Source organism: Chiloscyllium plagiosum, chromosome 7 (assembly GCF_004010195.1).
Source record: "Chiloscyllium plagiosum isolate BGI_BamShark_2017 chromosome 7, ASM401019v2, whole genome shotgun sequence".
NCBI lineage: Eukaryota > Metazoa > Chordata > Chondrichthyes > Orectolobiformes > Hemiscylliidae > Chiloscyllium > Chiloscyllium plagiosum.
The window spans coordinates 106,961,385-106,982,693 of NC_057716.1; the positions used below are offsets into that span (position 1 = coordinate 106,961,385).

General features: G+C 45.7%; 1 protein-coding gene across 1 annotated transcript in view; it reads right to left on the bottom strand.

Moving 5' to 3' along the window:
- ercc3 (excision repair cross-complementation group 3) overlaps positions 1–20,960 on the bottom strand; it is a 24,454-nt gene extending 3,494 nt beyond the window's left edge. The window contains exons 1-6 of the mRNA XM_043694366.1: positions 20,606–20,960; positions 15,738–15,922; positions 8,013–8,215; positions 7,515–7,611; positions 7,192–7,309; positions 5,210–5,328 (exon numbers count right to left, since the gene is read on the bottom strand). Coding sequence (XP_043550301.1) covers positions 5,210–5,328; positions 7,192–7,309; positions 7,515–7,611; positions 8,013–8,215; positions 15,738–15,922; positions 20,606–20,945 — 1,062 coding nt within the window. The 5' untranslated portion in view covers positions 20,946–20,960. The remainder of the gene's footprint in view (positions 1–5,209; positions 5,329–7,191; positions 7,310–7,514; positions 7,612–8,012; positions 8,216–15,737; positions 15,923–20,605) is intronic.
- Between the last annotated feature and the right edge of the window lie 349 nt (positions 20,961–21,309).

Consider the following 21,309-nt stretch of genomic DNA (forward strand, 5'->3'; position numbering starts at 1 on the left):
GTGTTTAGGGGAAGTTTCAGAACTTGTGGCTTTGCCAGCTGAAGCCATGCCCAGTCATGGTGCCAGGATTCTCAAGAGGTCAATTCCAATAAACACAAATATTTAGAGGGGACTCTGCAACTCAGGAGTTTACAGCGATTCTGTGGGGGCTCATGAAGGGACTTTAGAACAAAACCTAAAATGTTAGTCACAGGCTGCTGCTTAATTGTGAATCAATCTTTGTCAGTGAGCACAGGGATGACCAGACACAAGGAGTTGGTGCAAGTAAAGCATGAGAAGGGACCAGCTCAGAGTGCCGTGAGGAATCAAGTCTGGAGATTCTGGTGATATGAATAAGGATTCAGCAGCAGGATCAGATCAGTTAATAAAGATAGGATAAGATCAGTTAGTGTTATCCATGTGGAAATAGTGAGTCTTTGTAATGATCTGCAGTTCACCACTGGGTCATTCTCAACACCCAGATTAAAAACTGTTGTCTGGTTTAGTCTCAGACTGCTGGCATGGAGAGAATTTGATGGAAGCTAAGCAACAGGGTTTGGAGTGTGGATTGAAAGCAACAAAAATGTGAATTTTGGAATATAGACCATATTAATTGATGTGAACCATGGTGTACTAATGAAGGAGCAGCGCTCCGAAAGCTAGTACTTCTAAATAAACCTTTTGGACCATAACCTGGTGCTGGGTGATTTTTAATATTATCAATGTGGAATATTTTCCATTTCACAGGTTCTTGTTCTCGAAATATAAAGGATGAATGTGTAAGAAAGAATGGAAAGATAGAACCAGATGACTGCTGTCACAAAACTGCATTGGATTGGATAGTTGATGATCCACATTGTCAAGCAGCTCCTACAAATGTGTCTTGTGAAGTGCCTCCTACTGTCCCTCCATGTGAATCTGGGAAAACTGTGTGTGGTGTCCTATCAGGAATGTACGTACATTTTTTGTAGTCATGATTTGGACATGCCGGTGTTGGACTGGGGTGTACAAAGTTAAAAATCACACAACACCAGGTTATAGTCCAACAGGTTTATTTGGAAGCACACTAGCTTTCGGAGCGAAACTCCTTCATCAGGTGATCACCTGGTTCATCACCTGATGAAGGAGCGTCGCTCCGAAAGCTAGTGTGCTTCCAATTAAACCTGTTGGACTATAACCTGGTGTTGTGTGATTTTTAACTTTGTACATTTTTTGTGTTTTATTAATGTGATCAAATTTATCCAAATATTCATTTCACATAACTCTTTTTCAATGAATGCTTATTATGCCAAGGAGAAAGTCATAGGCTGGAGGCCAAGGGAGGCTAGAGGCCATTGTTAATCATAGCAGAAGGCCTCAGGGAGTGAGCTTGACTGATTTGACCAGGAAGCTCTAGTTTGCAGAAACCTGGTGACCAGAAAGTCTGTGGCCATTACTGGCACTTCACTGGCAGCATGTGGTAGAGAGGGCTGCCACATGAAACAACTGTCAGGGTCATCCATGCTGCCAGCAGTTTCCCAGTAGGAGATCTTTCAGTCCTGTGGATTCAGTTCTAAGTTACGAAGGCAAATGTAATTTTAGCATTCATTTCGAGGGGTTAGATTACAAGAACAGAGATGTACTGCTGAGACTGTATAAGGCTCTGGTCAGACCACTTATGGAATATTGCAAGCAGTTTTAGGCCATGTATTCAAAGAAGATGTGCTGGTCTGAGGGAGGCGGCATCCGGGAAACAGGAGAGTCAACATTTCGGGCAAAAGCCCTTCATCTGGAATGAAGGACCCTCATTCCTGATGAAGGTCTTATGCCCGAAATGTTGACTCATCTGATCCTCGGATGCTGCTTGACCTGTTGTGCTTTTCCAGCACCACACTCTGGATTCACAATTTTGACTCATCACATTCTCACCACAATTTCCAGCATCTGCAGTCCTCACTTTTGCCTGGTCTTAGAGGGGGTCCAGAGAATTATTCCAGGAATGAAGGGCTTGTTGTATGAGGAAAGTTTGAAAACTCTGGATCTGTACTTGATGGATTCTAGAAGAATATGGGTGCTCTCATTGAAACTTACAGAACACAGAGGGGCCTGGATAGAGTGGAGGTTGGGAATCTGTGCCCACTAGTAGGAAAGACTAGGAACTGAGGGTACAGCCTCAAAGTAAAGGGATGACCCTTTACAACTGGGATGAGGAGGAATTTCTTCAGTTTGAGGGTGGTGAATCTGTGAAACTCATTGTCATAAAGGGCTGTGGAGGCCATGATAATGAATGTATTTAAGACAGAACTAGATAGGGGATCAAAGATTACAGGTAGAAGAGGTTGAGAAATATATCAGCCATGACTAAATGGTACAGCAGACTTAATGGGCTGAATGGCCTAATTTTGCTCCTTTATCTAGTTGTCTATGGTCTAAATGTGGACATAGCATGACCCATTTAAAGGGGCCTCTGCTGTAATGACCATCTATTTGCCACCTTTTACTATTTGTAGAGACTAATCCTCTTCCCCTATGCTTAAGCATGGAGGCAGCCTGTCCTGTCATCTCGTCAGTGCCACTGGTCAATCTCCTCAGCAAGACAACTTGTTTTTATGCAAATATTACAGTCATACTTTTTTATTCCCACCAAGTGTTTTAGATTGTTTGGTAAATAGAAAATGCAATAGAATTTCACTGTGATGGCTAACTGTCTGCTTTTTAACCAGCTCCTTTTCAGAATGGCCATGGAAATGACTTGCCCATCTCTGAATGTTGCTTTGCTTCCAGGATGCCAGCCATTCCTCTCCCCTTGTGACCTACTTGTCTTGTTTGCCGTTTCCAGTCATTTGAGAGAAGCATCCAGTATTGCTCATAACTCACTAAAAGGCGGAAGAGTGTTTCAGGAGCATCATTGACGTGCACCTTCTTACAATTTATTTGTGAATCATTTTGGGAAATAATATTTTGATGTTAACAACATAAATGGAATATAAATGGAATGGTGTTGTCCTTTTGTAGATTGATAAAGTTTCATTAATTCAGACAAGGTGACCAATCAGGGGGATTTGAAAGAAAAGCTTAATGATTCTCAGCTGATCAACACAAAAGTTTGATTTTGGATAGCTCAGCTTGTTTTGAACAGCTATGCTGTTTTGAATAAAAACAACCCCCTGTGATTTGTTCAACTGATTGTCTGATAGACACATGAGCAGTGGATTTTAAACATAATTGAAGAATTAAACCATTAACACTTTATTTTAGAAACAACCTTGATAATTCTCTTGGAGTATCTGCGCCTAATACTTTTGTTATAAAGACTAAAATAATTATATTAATTATTTTGCATTACACAATATAAATCAGCTTTGCATCAATAGGTAATTGTGAAATTATGCAATGGCATACATATCACTTTGTGTTCTTCTCTTGCCTATTCAGCCAGAGGGCCACTGAGCTTGACATGTATGCTCAAACTGTCAGGAAGTATGTAAATGCCAGATTCATCAGCCACACCCACAAAGTAGACCAAAATATCACCTGATCAAACGGAGTTCCATCCATGCTCTCAAAACCAATTGCAACATTGTCATCAAACCAGCAGAAAAAGGAGGAGCCAGTGTCATTTAGAATAGAACAGATTACTGCAAGGAAGTGTACTGACAACTGAACAACCAGGAAAACTACCAGCCGATCCGACCCGTGAACTAAAGACATTGATCAGGACTTTGGATCCTGTCCTTCAGAGTTCCCTAGGCGCCCTCATCCCACATACTTCTCACGTAGGCGACTTCTACTGCCTTCCGAAGATACACAAAGCCAATATCCCTGGACGCCCCATCGTATCAGGCAATGGGACCCTATGTGAGAACCTCTCTAGCTTTGTCGAAGGCATCTTGAAAACCTTTATACAGGGAACCCCCAGCTTCTGTCGCAACACTACAGACTTCAGATCATGACTATTCAACACAGACATTAATTCTTTTTGACATAGTCTTATTGCTGCTAAGATAACGTGGGAAAGAATTTTATATACCAGTGCATTGGAACATAGGACCTAGGACATAGAACAATACAGTGCAGAACAGGCCCTTCAGCCCTCGACGTCGCGCTGATCTGTGAACTATTCTCAGCTCGTCCCCCTACACTATCCCATCATCATCCATGTGCTTATCCAATCCCATCAGCATCCATGTGCTTATCCATCTATTGGGCATTACAGGCCTAATTCATACTTAAAATAAAGCCTCAAAGCTTTCTTAGGAGGGGAATTGTTTTGGCTGTTACTGATATTTAATTGGTTTTACACTCCCATTCTACAGGGCTTTCAAAAACTGCAGCGTAGAAATACAACTGAGTGATTATGTCAAGGCATGTCAGGATGATCATTGTGCCGCGAATTCCACAGAGACAGACTGTTCTAGCCTGGAAGCTGCTGCCAAGACTTGTAGTGCAGCAGAGAAGTGTGTTGACTGGAGAAACTCGACAAACGGATTATGTCGTGAGTGCTATGAACCTATAAAATGATTGTTAAAACTTCAAATTAAATACCTATATATTAATTTTGTATTCACATTATTTAGATTAAAGAGATGGAATCAAGAAACTGGTTAAGTTGATGTTCCCATTGATTTGTCTCGGTATGATTTGTTAACATGGAAGTGATCAGAATGTTTCAGGAGCCAGAAAACTGAGCCTGAACTGAGACATACGAAGGGATACTAGATCAGGTAGGACTATATTCACTGGAGTTTAGGAAAATGAAGGGGGAGTTCATAGAAACCTATAAAACTCTAACAGGACTAGACATGGTCAACACAGGAAGGATGTTCCCGATGACCAGGGAGTCCAGAATCGGGCAGTCACAGTCTAAGGACAAGGGGAAGGCCATTACGGACTGAGATGAGAAATGTCTTCACCCAGAGAGTGGGGAGCCTGGGGAATTCTCTACAACAGAACATGGTTGAGGCCAGAACATTGAATATATTCCAAGAAGGAGGTAGTTTAATTGGGTGACGTGGATAAGATGGGCTGAAGGGCCCGTTTTCGTGCTGTGGACCCTTATGACTTTATATAATGCTTACGACTAAAGAGTTTAAAGGATATGGGGTGAAAGTGGGAACAGACTCTGGAGGTGGACATCAGCCATGATCATAATGAATGACCTGAAGGGCCGAATGGCCTACTCCTGGTGCTATTTTCAATGTTCCTGAGCCTGACCCTTTACTAATGCAAACTCAGCTGGTTTTCCACTCACCTTAAAACTGTAGCCCTGGTCCACCAGGAACCTCTGTCTCTTTGCAGAGTAGGCCATCTCCTGTGTATCCTGAGAAACCAAGGAGTAGAAGAACGCATTGTATTCCTCAGCCACCATCCCTGTGGGACACCACAAGATCGGGGCAGAACTCAGGAGAATCAGACAGAACATACCAAACAGGTCTCATAAACCTCTGTGGTTTCTAAGGTTGGCTTCTTGCACCTCACTTACAGCTAAATTAGAATCTGTTCTAACTGAAGTTACAAAAAATGCATGAAAAACCAAAAGAATTGCAGATGCTGTATAAATCAGAAACGAAACCAGAAACTGCTGGACAAACTCAGCAGGTCTGGTCACTGGACCCAAAATGCTAAGCTGATTTCTCTTCACAGATCCTGCGAGACCTATTGAGCTTGTCCAGAAATTTCTGTTTTTGTTACAAAAATTGAAAGTGCTGGAGAAACACAACTACTCTGGTAGCATCTTCAGAGAGAGTAATAGAGTTAACACTTTGAATCCAATGACACTGCACTATTCATGTCAACTAATGTTAATTTGCTAAGCTCAGTGTCTCAAACGATGTGAAAGCTGCTGTCATAGAATAAAGCCACCGACGCACAGTGCACGCAGAGCACAGACTGACACACAGTGCATGCAGAGCACAGACCCAACACACAGCGCAGACCGACACACAGTGCACGCAGAGTGCAGACTGACACACAGCGCAGACCAACACACAGTGCGCGCAGGGCGCAGACCGACACACAGTGCACGCAGAGCGTAGACCGACACACAGTGCAGACCGACACATTTTTTCAGTCCTGGCACACCCAGTCATGAACTGTGGAGGAAGCTCAAAACATATCCAGAACTGTGGAGTGTGTAACTATCGCCAGCCACAAGTGCTGAGTGGATAATCCATCTCAAACCTCCTCCAGTGATATCCAGCACGACAGCTACCAGTCTTCAGCCAATTCAATTCAATCCGTGTGACATCAAGGAATTAGATTAGATTCCCTATAGTGTGGAAACAGGCCCTTCGGCCCAACCAGTCCATACCGACCCTCCGAAGAGTAACCCACCCAGACTCATTTCCCTCTGACTAATGCACCTAACACTATGGACAATTTAGCATGGCCAATTCACCTAACCTGCACATCTTTGGACTGTGGGAGGAAACCGGAGCATCCGGAGGAAACCCACACAGACACGGGGAGAATGTGCAAACTCCACACAGACAGTCACCCGAGGCTGGAATTGATCCCTGGTGCTGTGAGGCAGCAGTGCTAACCACTGAGCCACCGTACTCGGCTCCAGACATCACAAACAGTGTACCAGTATAGCTACCACAGTGGCATCAATAGCAACACCAGCAATCTGCCTGCTGCACAAAACACAGGTCAAATCCAACTGTATGTATTCTCAATGTTGTCAGGGGTGACACAATGGTAATGCCACTGGGCTAGTTACCCCGAGACCCAGACTAATGCTCTTGGGATTTGGGATCAAATACCACTATGGGTGGTGCTGAACTCTCGAATAAAAATCTAGAATTTAAAAGTTATCCTCACGGTGAACATGCAACCACTGTCAATTTGTTAATACCCATTGCATTCACAATTGTCCCTTAGTAAAGGAAATCTGCTACCTTTCCATACTCCTTAGACAACACTTCCCAAACCCATTACCACTTCAAATCCAGAAGAAGCAGATACATGGGAACACCATCTCCTGCAACTTCCCCTCTGAGTCACTCACCATCCTGATCTGGAAGTATATCGCCGGTCCTTCACTGTCACTGGGTCAAAATCCAACAATTCCCCCCTTAAGGGCATTGTGGGTCACCCTACAGCACATTGACTTCAGCAGTTCAGGAAGGAAATTCACCCCCACCTTCTCAAAGGAATGAGGGACAGATAATAAATGCTCACCTAGCCAGTGAAGACTGCTTCTCATTAAGGAATTAAAGCCCTCTCACTCACCTTTCTTTGCCCGCAGTACTCTGCCCAGTCGCTGGGCCTCCTGCCGCCTGGACCCTCCGTGCGATGATATCTGTATCAGCACATTAGCTTCAGGGAGATCAAATGAGGTATCACCCACCTATCAAAGATCAGACCATCAGAGTCCCTTCACATTCACCATCTCACCAACACAGTGCAGTGAATGGCAAGAAACAGCTCCAGTGGTGACCGCACTATTCACCAACAAGGGGCATCACCCACACTTCACACACCCAGCAGCACCCACGCACAGCAACACTGCCATCAGCTCAGAGCAGTAAGACCCAGCGTCTTTCCCCATTTACCTTTGAGATAAAGATGGTGTTTATCTTCGGGTTGTGAGTGAAGTTCTGCAGAATCTGCATCCTCTCTCCCTGTGATGTTGGACCGTAAATGTAAGGTCTGAAATTTAAAATACACGCAGACATGAGTTATACTGAACCTTTGACCCAAACCCACAAAGTGCCTGAGCAGCAACAAGCACACGATCCTGGGGACTCTCCCAACGAAGACAACCTGAAATACCGGCCATACTTACAAACCAGCAAAGAGAACCCTGGCCAGTCCCCGTCCCCCCCCCCGATGAGAATCCGGTACCCCCCCCCCCCCCGATGAGAAACCCGGTACCCCCCCCGCCCCGATGAGAACCAGGTAAGGTGACTTGAATTGATCAAGACGTCGTCCTGAGGAGTGAACCAGAGAATGGCTCTCATCTGTTTTGTTAACTTGAAACTGAAACAATATGAAATGTCAGTTCTGTCTGCCTTCAGTTTTAATAGATGTACCTTACAGCCATTACTTACTTGTTCAGTTTGATTGCGTACTCTTTCAGTGCGAATACATTGTCTGCAAACACAATGATCTTGTCATTCCTTCGCTCGTGGAAGCGAATCAAGAACTGACAAGCTCTGAACTTGTTGGGGTTCATCACGTAAAGCAGCATCCGTTTCTTTGTCTTAATGGCGACATACTCTCTGTAAAACTCGGGTGACATTGGGCACCAGACCTACACAACACAAAGTGTTTAAGACAAAGAAACTTGTATTTTTATAATGATCACTGACATCTCAAAGCTCCTTACTGCCAAATAAGCTTTTCTGAAGCGTAGTCATTGCTGTAATGCAGGAAAAGCTGCAGTCAAATGTGTGCTGAATAAACTCCCACAATCTGCATTGGGATAGCAACTAAACCTTTTCTTTTTAGATTGAGCCTAACTTTAATCAGGGCACTGGAGAGAAAAATCACCTGATTGTCTTTGAAACAGTGCTAGGGGATGTCACACATCTGACAGAGCAAGGAGCTGAGGCCTCAGTTTAATTAGATTAGATTAGATTCCCTACAGTGTGGAAACAGGCCCTTCAGCCCAACCAGTCCATACCGACTCTCTGAAGAGATACCCTCCCAGACCCACTTCCCTCTGACTAATGCACCTATCACTATGGGCAATTTAGCATGGCTAATTCACCTAACCTGCACATCTTTGGAGTGTGGGAGGAAACCGGAGCACCTGGAGGTAACCCACGCAGAGACGGGGAGAATGTGCAAACTACACAGGTAATTAGATTACTTACAGTGTGGAAACAGGCCCTTCGACCCAACAAGTCCACACCGATCCGCTGAAGCACACCCCACCCATACCCCTTGGGGAGAAGCTGCAAACTCCACACAGTCAGTCGCCTGAGGCGGGAATTGAACCCAGGTCTCTGGCGCTGTGAGGAGCAGCGCTAACCACTGTGCCACCGTGCCGCCCCATAATGTCTCATCCAAAGTGGCAAAAGGACAGCAGCAGGTCTCTGCTTCCAACTATCTCCCCCCGTAATTAGTGACTGCAAACAAAAACAGGGCAGAGGAATCTAGAAAGTTGGGAGAGTTGGTGGAAGAGTGGCTCGAGGCCAGCAGTGCTCACACTATTGTTTAGATAGTGCAGTCTTGAACACAGACTGACTCAGATTAATGACAGTGGTCACCCTTCTAAAGGATGTTGTTAAACTGGAGAGGGTGCAGAAAGGATTTACCAGGATGTTGCTGGGACTGGAAGGCTTGAGCTACAGGGAGATGCTGAATAGACTGGTGCTTTATTTCCCTAGAGTGATGGATGGGGAAGGGTGACCTTTAAAGGAGTTTATAAAATGATGATGGGTATAGATAGGGGGAATAGCCCAGAGTAGGAGAGTCCAAAATCAGAAGGTACAGGTTTAAGGTGAGGGGGAGAGATATAAAAAGGATTTGAGATGTAACATTTACACACAGAGGGTGGTGTGTGCAGAATGAGCTGCCAGAGGAAGGGTGGCAGCTGGTACAATTACAGCATTTAAAAGGCATCTGGATGGGTATTGAATAGGAAGGTTTGGAGGGATATGGGCCAAGCGCTGGCAAATGGGACTAGATTAAATTTTGATGTCTTGTTGGCAATGGACAGATTGGACCAAAAGGTCTGTTTCCATTCTGTATGAGTCTAGATTAGAGTGATGCTGGAAAAGCACAGTAGGTCAGGCAGCATCCGAGGAGCAGGAAAATCAACGTTTCGGGCAGAAGCCTTTCATTAGAAATAGAGGCAGGGTGCCCCCGGGGTGGAGAGATAAATGGGGGGGGTGGGTGGGGAGAAAGTAGCATAGAGTACAATAGGTGAATGGGGGAGGGGATGGAGGTGATAGGTCAGAGAGGAGGGTGAAGTGGATAGGTGGAAAAGATGATAGGCAGGTAGGACAGGTCATGGGGACGGTGCTGAGCTGGATGTTTGGAACTAGGGTGAGGTGGGGAGAAGGGGAAATGAGGAAACTGTTGAAGTCCACATTGATGCCCTGGAATTGAAGTGTTCCGAGGCGGAAGATGAGGCGTTCTTCCTCCAGGCGTCTGGTGGTGAGGGAGCGGCGGTGAAGGGGGCCCAGACCTCCATGTCCTCGACAGAGTGAGAGGGGGAGTTGAAATGTTGGGCCACGGGGCGGTGTCCCAGAGATGTTCCCTAAAGCGCTCTGCTAGGAGGCACCCAGTCTCCCCAATGTAGAGGTGACCGCATCGGGAGCAATGGATACAATAAATGATATTGGTGAGTGTGCAGGTAAAACTTTGATGGATGTGGAAGGCTCCTTTAGGGCCTTGGATAGAGGTGAGGGAGGTGGTGTGGGCGGAGGTTTTGCAATTCCTGTGGTGGCGGGGAAGGTGCCAGGATGGATGGGTGGGTTTTAGGGGGGCCAGGTAGTCACAGAAGGAATGGTCTTTGCGGAAAGCGGAAATGGGTGGGGAGGGAAATATATCCCTGGTGGTGGGGTCCGTTTGGAGGTAGCGGAATTATCGGCGGATGATTTGGTTTATGCAAAGATTGGTAGGGTGGAAGGTGACACCAGGGGGGTTCTGTCCTTGTTACGGTTGGAGGGGTGGAGTTTGAGAGCAGAGGGGCAGGATGTGGACAAGATGCGTTGGAGGGCATCTTCAACAGTTTCCTCATTTCCCCTTCCCCCCACCTCACCTTATTGTACTCTATCGATCTTTAACCACGTGGAATTGCGGGTCTCTAAAGGAGGCGGCCATCTGGTGAGTTCTGTAGTGGAACTGGTCCTCCTGGGAGCAGATACGGTGGAGTCGGAGGAATTGGGAATACTGGATGGCATTTTTGCAGGAGGTAGGGTGGGAAGAGGTGTAATCCAAGTAGCTGTGGGAGTCAATGGGTTTGTAAAAAATGTCATTGTCAAGTTGGTCGTCATTAATGGAGATGGAGAGGTCCAGGAAGGGGAGGGAGGTGTCAAGAGATGGTCCAGGAGGAAGAACGCCTCATCTTCCGCCTCGGAACACTTCAACCTCAGGGCATCAATGTGGATTTCACCAATTTCCTCATTTCCCCTTCCCCCACCTCACCCCAACTCCAACCTTCCAGCTCAGCACCGTCCCCACGACCTGTCCTACCTGCCTATCTTCCTTTCCACCATATCCACTCCACCCTCCTCTCTGACCTATCACCTCCATCCCCACCCCCATTCACCTATTGTACTCTATGCTACTTTCTCCCCACCCCCCCAATTATCTCTCCACTCTGCAGGCACCCTGCCTCTATTCCTGATGAAGGGCTTTTGCCCGAAACGTCGATTTTCCTGCTCCTCGAATGCTGCCTGACCCGCTGTGCTTTTCCAGCACCACTCTAATCTAGACTCTGGCTTCCAGCATCTGCAGTCCTTGTTTTTACCTCCATTCTGTACGACTCTACAACCGGTGACTTTTAAGACAACTGGCATTTCTATAGAACCTCGGGTGACCTCAGCATATCCAAAATGCTTTACAGACAATGGAGTACAATGATGTCGAACACAGGAACATTGGAACAGAGTAGGTCATTCAGCCCCCTGAGCCTGTTCCATCGTTCAATGAGATCATGGCTAATCTGTGGCCTAACTCCATTTACTGCCTGTTGGCCTATATCCCTATACACCTTTGCTTATCAAAAATTTATCTATCTCAGAATTAAAATGAATGATCCAGCATTCATTGCTGTTTGTGGACGAGAGTTCCAAACCTCTCCCACCCTTTGTGTGTGGAAGTGCTTCCTAACATCCCTCCTGAACGCTCTGGCCCTCATTCTCAGATTCAATTCATATATAACCAGCATGTGTTGCTTGGTTTTGTTTGGCCTCAAGCCAAACCAATACCCACCAGATAATGGCACCCAGAGTAGGACCTGAGCAAAGAATGCAGAGGTAGCTGTGTTACCCACTGAACTATGACTGGCAACCTCAGCACATCCTCAGGGTGGTTGACACCATCAAGCGAAAGCATGGTCATTGTTTTGTAAGCAGGAGTGGTGGCCAACTACACCAAGACTCTGCAAACAGCAAGTGAGATGTCAATTTACTTTGGTGATTGTTGTTGAGGGGGGTATGCTGACCCAGGAACCCAGGAGAACACACTTTCCTTTCATTACTGTCTTTGGATCTCTGAGTCCTGTACCACCTCCTCTTTCTCTCTCTTCCTGAAAACTCTTCATAACGCTGCTCTCAATCTTTCTTTTCCTGAAAGCCTCAACTCTGGCTGGGAAGCAGCTCAAGCGTGCAAGGTCTCTCTTATTAGACTGGCCAAAGAATTAACTTTACAATAACAAGTTATTGAAGATAGCCAGGAATGCAGAGTTAAGGCCACAGCCATTGTCTTATTCAATGGCAGAGCAAGGTCAAGAAGTCAAATTGCCTATTCCTGGACCTAGCTTGCAGGCTCATATGTTTGTCCATATGAAGTTCATGGTCAAACACCAGAGGGAAGGTAGTTTTGTGTCCTTACCCAGTCTCTATTACTATGTGACTCCAGTCCCACACCAACACCATTCAGAGTTTGAACTTCCATCAAAAGTTCCCCAGCAAGACACTTAGTTGGATCAAGCAATCCTTTGCAGCTACACATTCTCAGGTCAACTAGGGGACTGGCAGTAAACCCTGGCCTTGCTGGTGTCCATCCACATCCCGAGAGTGAATGAGAAATAAAGCAGCAATTGGGTGACACTGACTGTGAACATACAAACTCCTGCTCTCTGCATTATTAGTCCAGCAGCATCACTATTCCACAATGTTCTGCCCTGAATTAAACTAAAACAGCACCAGGTAACAGTCTGCACATACCTCAGCACAAAATTACCTACATTTTGTAGTGAGGTCATGTGATTAATGGAAAGACAGTTATCATATGAAGAAAGGTTGAGCAGGCCGAACCTATAACCTCACTGGAGTTTAGAAGAATGAAAGGTGGTGTTATTGAAACCTATAAAATCTCGAGGGAAATTGGCAGGATGGAGCTGAAAGGATTCAGCTCTCTCATATAAAAGAGAGACAAGAGTGATGGGACACAGGTTTAAAATGATGAATCTCCCCTTTAAAGTTCTTTAGATTATTACTATTTTCTCTCAGAGGATTATTAGTCTGCGGAACTCCCATCAGAAAGTGGTGGAAGTAGATCATTGAATTTTTTTTTAAAGCTTGAGTTAAAGGTTTTGGGAGTAGAAAGGGAAGTTCAGGAGACAATCAGTTCAACCACGGTCTTATCGAACAGCACAGCTGGTTCAGGGAGAAACATTTGCATCTTTGTTCTCGGTGTATGAGGGAACACACCTCAGTAAATTTCACATTGCCAATGTCACGGTATTTTTGTGTGCTACCATCCATATTAGATTTTAGATTAGATTACTTTAGATTACTTTACAGTGTGGAAATAGGCCCTTCGGCCCCACAAGTCCACACCGACCCGCCGAAGCGTAACCCACCCCTACCCCTACATTTACCCCTTACCTAACACTACGGACAATTTAGCATGGCCAATTCACCTGACCTGCACATCTTTGGACTGTGGGAGGAAACCGGAGCACCCAGAGAAAACCCACGCAGACACGGGGAGAACGTGCAAACTCCACACAGTCAGTCACCTGAGGCGGGAATTGAACCCGGGTCTCTAGCGCTGCGAGGCAGCAGTGCTAACCACTGTGCCACCGTGCCGCCCACAAATATCTTCTAACAAGGTTCTTTAGGGTCATTTGTGGTCTAGTTTGTGGGATGGTAGCCACGTTCTGGTCTAAAGAGAATAGTCCTGTAGATTAAACCAGATTCAGTTGATGGCATCTCTTCAACTTTGTGCAAGTTATAAAAACTTGGCCCTACGTTACAAGGACTGTTGGGAAGATCAGATCTCTGGTCTGTCCCCAACATTATTCTGCAACCAAATCCACACTACATTATCTCAGTGGGTGGTTCTTAACAGTACACAATCAGGTATTAAGACCATAAGACATAGAAATGGAAGCAAGGCCATTCAGTCCATCGAGTCCACTCCGCCATTTAGTCATGGCTGATGGGCATTTCAATTCCACTTACCCGCACTCTCCCCGTTTCCCTTAATTCCTTGAGAGATTAAGAATGTATTAATCTCTGCCTTGAAGACACCCAACGTCCCGGCCTTCACTGTGCTCCATGGCAATGAATTCCACAGGCCCACCACTCTCTGGCTGAAGAAATGTTTCATTTCCATTCTAAATTGACTCCCTCTAATTCTAAGGCTGTGCCCACGGGTCCTAGTCTCACCCCCAACGGAAACACATTCCCAGCGTCCATCCTTTCTAAGCCATGCATTATCTTGTAAGTTTCTATTAGATCTCCCCATAACCTTCTAAACTCTAATGAACACAATCCCAGGATCCTCAGCCGTTCATCGTACGTTAGGCCTACCATTCCCGGGATCATCCGTGTGAATCTCCGCTAGACAAGTTCCAGTGGTTGCTTCCATTTCTATGTCTTATGGTCTTAATACCTGATTAGTCTTACTTCGGTGGTAGGTAAAGTAATGGAAAGGGTACTGAGGGATACGATTTATGAGTATCTGGAAAGGCACTGCTTGATTAGGGACAGCCAGCACGGATTTGTGAAGGGTAGGTCTTGCCTTACAAGTCTGATTGAATTCTTTGAGGAGGTGACCAAGCATGTGGATGAGGGTAGAGCAGTGGATGTAGTATACATGGATTTTAGTAAGGCATTTGATAAGGTTCCCCACAGTAGGCTTATGCGGAAAGTCAGGAGGAATGGGATAGAGGGAAATTTGGCCAATTGGATAGAAAACTGGCTAACCGGACGAAGTCAGAGAGTGGTGGTCGATGGTAAATATTCAGCCTGGAGCCCAGTTACAAGTGGAATTCCTTAGTCAGGTGGAGGAACAGAGGGATCTTGGGGTCTATGTACATAGTTCTTTGAAGGTTGCCACTCAGGTGGATAGAGTTTGTAAGAAGGCCTATGGTGTATTAGCGTACATTAGCAGAGGGCTTGAATTCAAGAGTCGTGAAGTGATGTTGCAGCTGTACAGGACTTTGGTTAGGCCACAGTTGGAGTACTGTGTGCAGTTCTGGTCGCCTCACTTTAGGAAAGATGTGGAAGCTTTGGAGAGGGTGCAGAGAAGATTTACCAGGATGTTGCCTGGAATGGAGAGGAAGTCGTACGAGGATAGGTTGAGAGTTCTCGGCCTTTTCTCGTTGGAACGGCGAAGGATGAGGGGTGACTTGATAGAGGTTTATAAGATGATCAGAGGAATAGATAGAGTAGACAGTCAGAAACTTTTTCCCCGGGTACAACAGAGTGTTACAAGGGGACATAAATTTAAGGTGAAGGGTGGAAGGTATAGGGGAGATGTCAGGGGTGGGTTCTTCACCTAGAGAGTGGTGGGGGCATGGAATGTGCTGCCTGTGGGAGTGGTAGAGTCAGAATCTTTGGTGACTTTTAAGCGGCAATTGGATAGGTACATGCCTGGGTGCTTAAGCTAGGACAAATGTTCGGCACAACGTCGTGGGCCGAAGGGCCTGTTCTGTGCTGTATTGTTCTATGTTCTATGCTAGTATGTCCTTCCTGAGGTGTGGGGCCCAAAATTGAACACAGTATTCTAAATGGGGCCTAATTAAAGTCTCAGAAGCACATCGCTGCTTTTATATTCCAACCCTCTTGAGATAAATGACAGGGTATGAATCCTGTCAGGTCTACATTAACTGTACTGACCCTTCGAACTCTGTGTGAAAGACTCACCTCAGCACACTGCACCTTGGCAATATAACCACTGTTCTGCAGCTCCATCCAGTTGGCTTCAAACAGTTTTGGTCCAATGAGGAAATTCAGGTCGACAATTTTGTCGTCTTCTCGGACCAACGTGGCTGTCAGGCCCAGTTTGCAGTGAGCTTGCACAATGGTCAGGACACGACGGAACATTTTTGCTGGAAGGGATAGCCATCAGCGTTAACTCAGAGACAGCGTACAGATACAATAAACCAGTGAATGAGTCAAGGTGCATGCTCACGACTCCTGGTGCTCAAAAGGAGCACTGCACCAATTAATCACTGTACAATGTTAAATACAGAGTGAAGGTTCCTCCACTCTTTCAAACTGCAAGTGAAGCTTCCTCAATACTGTCCCTAACCAATACTCCCATGACAGGTACAGCACAGGGTTAGATACAGATTAAACCTCTCTCCGCACTGACACGGGAAGAATGAGAAATGATGTCCTTAAAGCAGCCATTAGGGGGTTAGATAGGACACTGAAAAGCAGGACTTGAAAAGTAGTCATTCCTAGGACTACAGAGTAATGATTATAAGAACAGAGGATAAGGTAGGTGAATGTCCAGCTGGAACGATTTGAGATACCTCACATATTCCATGTGGGTGTCACTGATTGGGCCAGGATGGATTGTCTGTCTCTAGTTGCTCTTGAGAAAGTGGGGGGGGGCGCACCCTTTCTGAACTGCTGCAGTCCATGTGTTATGGATTTACACACAGTGCCCTTCGGGAAGTAATTCCAGGATTTTGACCCAAAGACACTGAAGGAACAGTAATATATTTCCAAGTCTGGATGGTGAGCGGCTTGAAGGGGAACTTGCAGGGGGTGATGGTCATGGGTTTGGAGGGTGCTGTCAAAGGATCTTTGATGAATTTCTGCAGTGAATCTTGTAGAAAGTACACACTGCCACTACTCAGTGTTGCTGGTAGAAGGACTGGATGTTTGTGGATGTGGTGTCAATCAAGTGAGCTGCTTTGTCCTGGATGGTGTCAAGCTTCTTGAGTTTTGTTGGAGCTGCACCCATCAAAGCAGGTGGGGAATATTCTATCACACTCCTGACTTGTGACTTGACAGGCTCTGGGGAGTCAGGAGGTATGTTATGTGTTATACACTGCAATATTCAGAGCATCTGACCCACTCTTTAGACACTATATTAGATATTTTATGTTAGATTCCCTACAGTGTAGAAACAGGCCATTCAGCCCAACAAGTCCACACCGACCCTCCGAAGAGTAACCCATCCAGACCCATTCCCCAGCGTTTATCCCTGACTGATGCACCTAACACTATAGGGAATTTAGCATGGCCAATTCACCGAACCTGCACATCTTTGTGATGGGGGGAGGAAACCAGAGCACCCAGAGGAAATCCACGCAGACACGGGAAAAATGTCCAAAATCCATGCAGACAGTCACCCAAGGCTGGAATTAAACCCAGCTCCCTAGTGCTGTGAGGCAGCAGTGCTAACCACTAAGCCACCGTGCCATCCTGCTAGTTCAGTTTAGCTTCTGGTCAATGGTCCCTCCCAGGGTGTTGACAGCAGAGTGTTCAGTGATAGTAACACCACTGAACATCAAGTAGCGATGATTAAATGGTCTCTTATTGGAGATAGTCATTGCCTGGCACTTGTGTGGTGCAAATGTTACTTACCACTTATCAGCCCAAGCCTATTGTCCAAATCTTGCTGCTTTTGAACATAGACTGTTTCAGTATCTGAGAAAGGGCAAATGGTGCTGAACATCATGCAATCATTGGCAAACATCTCTACTTCTGACCTTCTGATGGAGGGAAGGTCATTGATGAAGCAGCTGAAGATGGTTGGGCCAAGGACATTGTCGAGGAACTCCTGCAACTTCCAACAACTACAACCATCTTCCTATGCGTCAGGTTTGACTCCAACCAGCAGAGAATTCCCACTGACTCCATTTCTGCTCATGCTTCTTGATGCTACACTCAGTCAAATATGGGCTTGATGTTCGGGTGCAGGAGGGAGGGAAGGAATTCGATTCCCGAAGCATTGGGGCAGTTCTATTATCTGATTATGAGCTCAGTAATAATAGCAACCCAGTAGGGGCGTATTTTAGAAACAGTGACCATAACTTAGTTAGATCTAGGATAGTTACTGAGAAAGATAAGGATGGGCCAGGAATAAAAAGCTCTGAACTGAAGAAAGGCTAATTTTACTCAAATGGAGGCAAGGGAGGAGATATCAGGGGCCCTGGAAATAAACTTGCAAGTCCTCTCTGACCACAGGTGAGGTGCCAGAGGACTGCTAACGTTGTGCTGTTATTATAAAAGGGAGGAAGGGATATACCAGAAAATGACAGACTGGTCAGTCTCATCTCATTGGTGGGTAAGTTATGACATAGAATTCTGAAGGACAGAATATAACTATGTTTGGAGAGACACTGATTTATTCATGGATAGTCAGCGTGGAATTGTTAAGTGAAGGTCATGTGTAACAAATCTCAGTTGTTTTTTTTGAGGTGGTAACCTGGAGTTTGATGAGATCAATGCATTTGATGTGTCCACATGGACTTTGGCAAGGCATTTGGTAAAGTACTTCATGGCAGATTAGCTAAGAAAATAACAGCCCATGGGATCTCAGGCAAAGTGGTCCATTGGACCTAAAATTGGCTGAGAGTTAGGAGGCAGAGGGTACTAGTACAAGGAATGTTTCTGTCACTACAAATCTAATTTCAGTGGAGTTCTGCAAGGCTTGGTGCTGGAATTCTTCCTGTTTATGGTGTACATTAATGATGTGTCTGAAACATAGGTGATTTGATTGAGGCATTCACAGATAACAAGAAAATTAGCAGAATGGTCAGAGCACTGGCAAATGGAATTCAAGCCAAAAGCCAAAGCCATACAGCACAGAAACAGACCCTTCAGTCCAACCAGTCCGTGCCGATCAGAATCCCAAACTAAACTAATACCACCTGCCTGATCCTGGCCCATATCCCTCCAAACACTTTTTATTCATATACTTATCTAAATGTTGTAACTGTGCCCGCATTCACCAGTTCCTCTGGAAGTTCATTCCACACGCGAACCACTCTCTGTATAAATAAATTGCCCGTATGCCCTCTTTAGCTCTTTCTCCTCTCACCTTAAAAATATTGCCTGAAGTCCTGAAATCCTTTACCCTATGGAAAAGACATCTGCCATTTACCTTATCAATGCCCCTCAAGATTTTATAAATCTCTATAAGGTTGCCTCTCAACCCCCTATCCTCCAGTGAAAAAGTCCCAGCCTATCCTGAAGGATGAATATTGTCCTTGTCTTTGTAAAGTAGGCACGGTGGCTCAGTGGTTAGCACTGCTGCCTTGCAGCACCAGGTCCCAGGTTCGAGTCCAACCTCGGGTGACTGTGTGTGGAGTTTGCACATTCTCTCTGTGTCTGCGTGGGTTTCCTCCGGGTGCTCCGGTTTCCTCCCACAATCCAAAGATGTGCAGGTCAGGTCTACTGGCCGTACTAAATTGCCCGTAGTGTTAGGTGCATTAGTCTGAGGGAAATGGGTCAGGTGGATTACATTTCAGAGGGTCGGTGTGGACTTGTTGGGCCGAAGGGTCTATTTCCACACTGTAGGGAATCTAATCAATCCAGCCTCTCCCCCTAAATGAAACCTTCCATATCCGGCAACATCCTGGTAAATCTCTATGGAACCCTCTCCAGGTGAATAATATCCTTCTGAAAACTGGCCGATGCTTTGGGAGGGCAAACAAGGTCAGGGATCACACAATGAACGGTAAAATCCTGGAAAGTACGTTAGCGTGCATATCCTCAGATCCTGAAGATAGCTCAGCGGTACAAAAGGTGGTTAAGAAGGTGCTTGGGAAACTTGCCTTTAACAGAATGCAAGAGCTGAGAGGTTATCCTGGAACTGTATAAAACAATGGTTAAGCCATAAATGGTGTAGTGTGTGTGGTTCTAGTCACGACACTATTTATAGGAAGAATGTGATTGCATGAGAGACAGTACAGACAAGACTTACAAGGATGCTGCCTGGACTGGAGGATGTGAGCGGTGAGGAAAGATGGAAAAGGCTGGAGTTATATCCCTTGGAACAATGAGGGTTGAGAAGGGGACCGCATAGAGATGTACAAAATTATGAGAGCCATGGATAAGGTGGTTAGAAAGGCACTTTTTCCATTACTACAGGGGTCAATAGCCTGGAAGGGTGTGCAAGGCTGATTCCAGCAAAACTGGAGTGAGTGGGTATCAGGGGACAAACTCTCTGGTGGTTGGAGACATACCTGACACATAGGAAGATGGTTGTGGTTGTTGGAGATCAGTCATCTCAGCTCCAGGACATTTCTGGTAGAATTTTAATTCAATAAAAAAAATTCTGTAATTAAGAGTCTAATGATGACTGTGAATCTACTGTCAATTGTCGAAAAAGCCATCTGGTTCACGAATGTCCTTTAGAGAAGGAAACTTTCATTCTTACCTGGTCTGGCCTACATGTGACTCCAGTCACACAGCAACGTGGGTGACTCTTAAACTGCCCTCTGGATAATTAGGGATGGGCAATAAATGCTGACCCAGCCAGTGACACCCTCATCCCATGAATGAAAAAGAAATCTTTGTTGATAGGTATGGACATGATGGGCTGAATGGCCTCTTCCTATGTTGTAAACAACAGTCTCCCGCCTCCATTAAACAAGGCATTCCCAAGGCAGTTGGTGCTTACATTTCTGTGGAACGTTCCCACCGAACAGAGTGACAACTCCCGAACTGAGTTACTTTGCGCTGAATCGAAATGCTGATTTACTGTATAAGTGTCACCCATCGACTAGGGCTGGCATTTGACGGGCCACGCCCTGTACTACAGTCATTACCTGGAATTGTGTGCACCTCATCAAGCAGCATCAAACCCCATTCCTGACTTTTCATCCACTCCATCACTCGCTCTGCTTCCCAGGAACGTTTGGTCGTGTGCCCCAACATTGAGTACGTGCTGATGGCGATCGAGCAGCCAATCGGCTTGTCCTTGGCGTCGGAGGTGAAGCGGCAGATTTGGCTATCGTCAATGGTTGACCACATTTTGAACTGTGACTTCCACTGCTCCACTGACACAGCAGAGGTACAGAGGACGAGGCATCTCTTCCGCACAGTGCAGGCTGCTGTCACTCCAACCAGGGACTTGCCAGCACCTGAGGGGTACAAAAGGATCCACATCAATAAACCCAGTGATTCAGAAAGATCAGCAGATAAATTACATCATGCAGCATCTTACAGCACCTCAGCACATCGCAAAGCCTAGTCCCTACTGTATTTGGAGAAACAGGCCATTCAGCCAAACAGGTCACATTGGTATTTGTTCTCTCCAATCGAACATCCTCACATCCTTCCTCAGATAATTTATTGTGGGCAGAACAGACAAGTTGCAGACTGTACATAAGGCAGGCCAGAGAATCAATTCTTCAGGACATTGTTTGAGGAATAAACACTGACCAGGAACTCCAGATGAATTGCTAAAAATCACAGGGCTACTCTGCACATACAAGGATGCAACTCAGCCCAACAGCAATGACAGTGCTAC